A 6041-nucleotide genomic window follows, 5' to 3' on the forward strand; every position below is an offset into this window, starting at 1 on the left:
CCTGACCCCAGGTGTTCTGGTCCACCTGTCCACAGGTGTTCTGGTCCGCCTGACCCCAGGTGTTCTGGTCCACCTGTCCTCAGCTTCCTGTGCTCCATGTTCAGTGTGTTACACACAGTGACACCAAACAGCCCTGTGACTACCTGACACCCTTTAAACAGGCAGACTGGTTATAGACTGGTTACAGACTGGTTACAGACTGGTTACAGACTGGTTACAGACTGGTTACAGACTGATTACACACTGATTATAGACTGGTTACACACTGGTTACAGACTAGTTACAGACTGGTTACAGACCGGTTACGCACTGGTTACAGACTGGAGACACCTGAGATGCTGATTCCAGGACACACCTGAGTCCAACATGTTCCTGTGGTTAGATTAGTTTCAATCTTTTCTAGAGAAACTGTTCTTTGTGTCAAGGCCAGTTTTATCTGTTTTTATATTTTATGTATTTATTTATTATTTTGTCGGCTTGAAGTTTATTTATTTATTTACCTTTGTGGGTTTTTGGTTCTTTAACAAAAATGTACAAGCTAGTTTGTGTCTGCAACATTTAAATGATTAATCTTATTGTTCAAAATGTGCACTTTTAAATAATTTATGGTCCGAGGTCCAAACTGTGGAAGCGCTCGCTCACAAACAAAAAAACAGACAAATTTAAACGTTTCTCTTCCTGATTGTCACTCTGCTCGTGTTTCTCAGAGCCGGGAGTTTTTAGGAGCCTGAAAACATCTCCGCACGAGCCGCTCTCCGTGACTCATCACCGGCCCGCTCCACATCCGACCACAAAGCAGATTCAGAACCCAATACGAGAAGTTACAGCCTGGAAAGATGCCAAAGAGGCAGAAAACCAAACCCCCACAAACAATATCTGCAGAAAACACAAAATGCTTTGGAAGTGAAAGATGTCGGCGAAGAGGCCGGGGCGTAACGATAACAGGTTGGAACTTTTTCTGGGAGCAGACTGAATTTTATGCATCGAGAAGTTTCAAACCACCAGCAGAAGTTTGAAGAACATTTTTAGAAACGGACGAAGGACGAAGTTGGTCTGTGTGAGCTCTGTGCTCGAGTCAAACGTGAAGGAAGTGCGTTACGGAGGCCTGACGGAGCAGAGACATGAACTCTGCAGCCGAGCTTCACAGCACGAGTCGGTTCCTGGTGGAAACAATCAACAACAAAGTCCAGCTCTCCGGCTCGTGTCGTTTGTTTCTGGTAGAAATTCTTAGGAAAAGACGCGACGCGGTCCAGTGACCGTGGCTCAGTCGACTTCCTGCTAAATGTTCCTCTGGGTTTGTTTTCAAACAGCAGCTGAACCTCTTCGGGTTTGACATTTGAAAACCCGACCAGACTCAAAGCTCGTATTTCACCGGGCCGCAGCGTCCCGGGTCCCTCTGAGGGAACCTGAAACCAACTCCAGTATGGATCACGGTCCAACACTGGCGCTGGTATCAGATGCCATCCAGGACAAATTAATGCCAAATTATGAGACCCGAGCGTTTTGACAAACATCAGATTTGGGTCTGGTTCAGTCTGACGTGTCACGTGCACGCTGCCTCAGAATATTTGGGCTGCTCTTGCCTGCAGTGTGAACGCAGTTTAAAAACAGCTCCAGAACTCTGACGTTCATGGAGACTAACCAGAAACAGGTTTGAGACGCTGCAACGAGTCTTTCGGCTTCTCTTTGCTGCTCATGAGCTGAAATTTATTTAAATAACAAAAATATTTTAAAGTCAGTCACACGACAGCGAACCTCTGCGACCGCGAGAGGAAACCGTTTTGGAGACTCCCTCCAGAAACCCGTTCGCCGACTCGTCTCCAGCAGTCGCTGCCCGGCGAGATTCTGACCCTGAAGTGTGTTTTGGATAAAAATCAAAATAATCCACATTCGGTTGATTTTCCTTTTGGAAACTTTAACTCCTCTTTTTCTGGATGCAAATCAAATTTTTTTGGACCGTTTCCTGTGGTATCGGATGCTGCGCAGCTGGAAAATTTTTTACTGAAACTATTTTAAATTTTGGGCATTTGTTATGCGTAACCATGGCAACAAGTTTTTTGTGGTTTTTTTTTTACAACCAGGAGCAGCTGATTAACATCTCAAAAGCTCAAATATCTCAGCTACAGCCCAAAATCTCAAATGAGTAGAAAAGGAGGCTCCGTGGATGCATTCCCGTCTCCTTGCCAGCTGTGCTCGAGTGCCTGACCACTGACATCCTGGAACTGGCACGAAACACGGCTCGTGACAGCAGAAGGACCGATATCGTCCCTCGACACCGGCAGCCGGCTGGAGGAGCTCGACAGGCTGCTGGGAGGAGTGGCCATCACTCTGGGAGGAGTTCTGTCCGGCACTGGGCAGTGCTGCAGCCTGGGGGATCCGAGAGGCCAGCCGAGTCTGGGTGGACAGCATCTGCGGCCAGTTTCTTTGGATCCGCTGTGGGACGGACCTTTACAAGAGATCCTGCCTACAACATCAGTATCTATAACATTTAATGAAACGAGGATGACGAGTTACAAGAACATTTAATTTCCCATTGGGATTAATTAAGTATTTTTTTTTATTAAATTGAATTGGGAGTCTCACTGGAATGAAAAAATCAAAGAGGAATGTCGTGTTTTACATAAATTAAAGTTCAGACTGAAGGAGGAAAAGAAAGAAGGAAAATGTTCTGGTTAAGGCAGCGTGTTGCACTTTGGATGTAAAAACTAAATAATCGAATCGAGGCTTGTCCTTCAGAACAGTTTGTTCAAGTTTGCACATTACTGACACTAATTTAAGCCCATTAAAGACTTGTGAGCACATTTAATCGGCCTGCTAATCCAGTTACACGAAAAGATAATCTGCTTTAATTTCTGCTGAGTAAAGCTCGCAGTTTGAGGCTCGTGCCGGGCGGTTCGCCGAGTCACGCTTGGTTTTGGATCCGGGAGCGGTTTGTCTCTAACGAGGCATTAATTAGACACGCCGTTAGGCTCAGCAGCATCAATCCGACAGGAAGACGCCACCGCAGCGGGAGAAAACACACAAAAAAAACAACTTGGCTTGTGTTCGACTTCATGATCAACATTAAAACATTTAAATTAATAAAGTGTTGAAGGTCCTATTCTTCTAAAAACCCAGCGATGACTCCGGGGAGTAACTCATGTGGATTTGGTGTTACGGGTCTGTTTGTGCCGTGAGGTTAATGTAACAGTTAATAAAATAAAAACTAAATTAAACGTTTAGTGTAGTCGTGTGCTGATCTGAAATGAAGAGGGGGTGCAGCTTCTACGCATCTCTCATCATCATCAGTGCTTTAAGAGAGTAATCAGATCTCGCTCTAAACTAAAACAGACACAAATTATTATAAAAACACACAAAACAAAGGCTTTACCTAAAAGTGGTCTCTCTACAGGTTCACCGAGCTTCCACGAGAAAAACTAATCGAGAAAACGGTGAAAAGATCGTCTGCTACCACAACTCCAGTGTTTATGTCTTCACGGTGTTTACAGGAGGACGACGGCTGCAACAACACGAAGCCTTCTGTACAGTTCAAAGGTCAAAGGTCATCTCCATGTAGGAACTCCTCGACGAGACGCTGACAGACGCCTCTGTAGTGGAAAAAGTTCGCAGATTGTCCAGAAAGTTCCTCCGGCTCCTTCAGATCATCCGATTGGTGTGCAAAACCCCCACCTTCACAAAATCCAGCTGCTGTCCGCTTAGAAAACATCGACGAGGCTTTAACCCGCCCTGGTCCTCCACGGAGAACACACACACACACACACACACACACCTTATTGCCTCATGGTCAGGTGACACCCCCCACAGTTCAGCGACTCACGTTAAGGTCCAGAGAATCGTCCCGCACGGCTCGTTGTTCGGAGTCTTTTTGTTTTCGGGCCGAGCCTTGTCCTCGGTGTGCGGGAGAATTCTGCTCCACCTGAGTCCCTTCAGAGTCCAGAGGTCTTCAGTGTCTCAGTTCGTCTCATCTCATCCGGTTCTGACGCATCAGGGGGACGATGCAGGATGGAGGACCGGCCTTCTGCAGGAAGGGGTGCTTGAGCAGCTCGTTGGCTGTGGCCCTCTGACCCGGTTCTCGCACCAACATCCGGTCCAGGAAGCCTTTGAGGACAGGGGAGACCTGAGAGGAACATGCATGTTGTATGGTCAGTCACGTGGTTTTTGGTGGATTCAGACCCTCACTTCAGATCTGCGTGTGGACACTGCTGGAGGAAGCTGCATCATTTGATAGTTTTTATGTTTAACTTCACATCGCGTACCTTTAATCTTTAGTCAGACTGTGATGTTTTAGATTAACGGATCTATAAGAATAAAAAAGATCCGGTTTTTGTTTCCATACCTTGTGCAAGTTCTTCAGTTTGGGCGGCAGGTTGTCTCGAATCATCTTCATGGCTTTGAGCGGCGGCTCGTTGAAGTATGGTGGCTCTCCGTCCACCATCTCTATGACCATGATGCCTAGAGACCAGATGTCCACCTGCGTCCAAACAGAACCCGTCAGCAACACGCAGGGACAGACCGCTGCTTCATCAGACGGAGATTAAAAAAACCGGAGCGCTACCTCGGGTCCATACGGAAGTCTGGATATGAGCTCCGGCGCCATCCAGTACGGCGTTCCAACCAGAGACTTCCTCCTCGGAACTTCCTTTGACACCTGAGCGCAGAATCCAAAGTCTGACAGCTTCACCTGGACACAGGAAGTGCACTTTCAAAAACAAGTCGTGTTCTTTTCTTTTGTTTTTACTGCAGTGAAAGTTCTCAGAAAACTTCTTCACTTTTCAGTTTTGGCTGTAAATAAAATGAAATCTCTATTTCAGGCACAACTTCCTCTTTTCTTTTTATTTGAAACCTTAACGTCTGAATGGTCCACACACCTGAGTGACGACAGACAGGCTTCACCTGTTCTCAGAAGGTTCTGCACGGCTGACTGGGCCGAGGCAGAACCTAAGACCTGACTGCTGGTCTCGTTCTGGAACGAGGAACGAAATGAATCAGCTGAGGGGCGTGACGGATCAGTGCGACCTCAACGACCACCTGAACTCTGCAGGAAACAAACATCTTCTAACGGTGCAGCTCTTTGCTCCAGCTCTGACTTCATTAACCCAAGATGAACCCAACATCTGGTTCTGTTTGTCCCTCAAACGGGCCACTCGGCGAGCAGGTGCTACAGGACACGCCCGTCCTGCCGAGAAGCATTCAGGCTCGGCTGAGTCCACTTCCCCTACTGGGTCAAACCACAAGCTCACGCCCAGCTCAGCAGCACGCCACGAGAGCCGGTCGTCAGAACCTACGATCGGCGACGGGTTCTACTGCGAACGAAACAAAACAAACTACACAGTTTCTGAAGAAAGAAGAAACTACAGTCAGACGTCGGTCTGCACCAAACACACGCCTGAAAACATCAACTACGATGCTCTGAGTTCAAACACCACAAGTTCTAGTAGCAACGCTGAACACAACCAAGTACTCACTGGGTACATGTCCTGAAAGTATCTGCTTGTTTACAGGATGCATGCATGGTCCATAACTGTACACACCTGGTACTCACAGGGAACGCACCTGGTACTCACAGGGAACGCACCTGGTACTCACAGGGTACGTACCTGGTACTCACAGGGTACGCACCTGGTACTCACAGGGTACGCACCTGGTACTCACAGGGTACGCACCTGGTATTCACAGGGAACGCACCTGGTATTCACATGGAACGCACCTGGTATTCACAGGGAACGCACCTGGTATTCACAGGGTACGTACCTGGTACTCACAGGGAACGCACCTGGTACTCACAGGGAACGCACCTGGTACTCACAGGGAACGCACCTGGTACTCACAGGGAACGCACCTGGTACTCACAGGGTACGTACCTGGTACTCACAGGGAACGCACCTGGTACTCACAGGGAACGCACCTGGTACTCACAGGGAACGCAACTGGTACTCAGAGAACACAACTGGTACTCAGAGAACACAACTGGTACTCACACAAAACACAACTGGTACTCAGAGAACACAACTGGCACTCACACAAAACACAACTGGTACTCA

The 6041-nt window shown here is 47.7% G+C and overlaps 2 protein-coding genes across 2 annotated transcripts in view; both read right to left on the bottom strand.

Moving 5' to 3' along the window:
* Positions 1 to 2324, bottom strand: part of zgc:152863 (uncharacterized protein LOC562658 homolog) — a 16726-nt gene extending 14402 nt beyond the window's left edge. Inside the window, exon 1 of the mRNA XM_037677932.1 lies at positions 2207 to 2324. Within this exon, the coding sequence (XP_037533860.1) occupies positions 2207 to 2324 (118 nt within the window). The remainder of the gene's footprint in view (positions 1 to 2206) is intronic.
* Positions 2325 to 2577: 253 nt separating this feature from the next.
* pak4 (p21 protein (Cdc42/Rac)-activated kinase 4) overlaps positions 2578 to 6041 on the bottom strand; it is a 13095-nt gene continuing 9631 nt past the window's right edge. The window contains exons 8-10 of the mRNA XM_037678351.1: positions 4556 to 4681; positions 4337 to 4471; positions 2578 to 4117 (exon numbers count right to left, since the gene is read on the bottom strand). Coding sequence (XP_037534279.1) covers positions 3962 to 4117; positions 4337 to 4471; positions 4556 to 4681 — 417 coding nt within the window. The 3' untranslated portion in view covers positions 2578 to 3961. The remainder of the gene's footprint in view (positions 4118 to 4336; positions 4472 to 4555; positions 4682 to 6041) is intronic.

This window comes from Nematolebias whitei, chromosome 6 (assembly GCF_014905685.2).
Source record: "Nematolebias whitei isolate Nwh7 chromosome 6, NemWhi1, whole genome shotgun sequence".
Classification (NCBI taxonomy): Eukaryota; Metazoa; Chordata; class Actinopteri; order Cyprinodontiformes; family Rivulidae; genus Nematolebias; species Nematolebias whitei.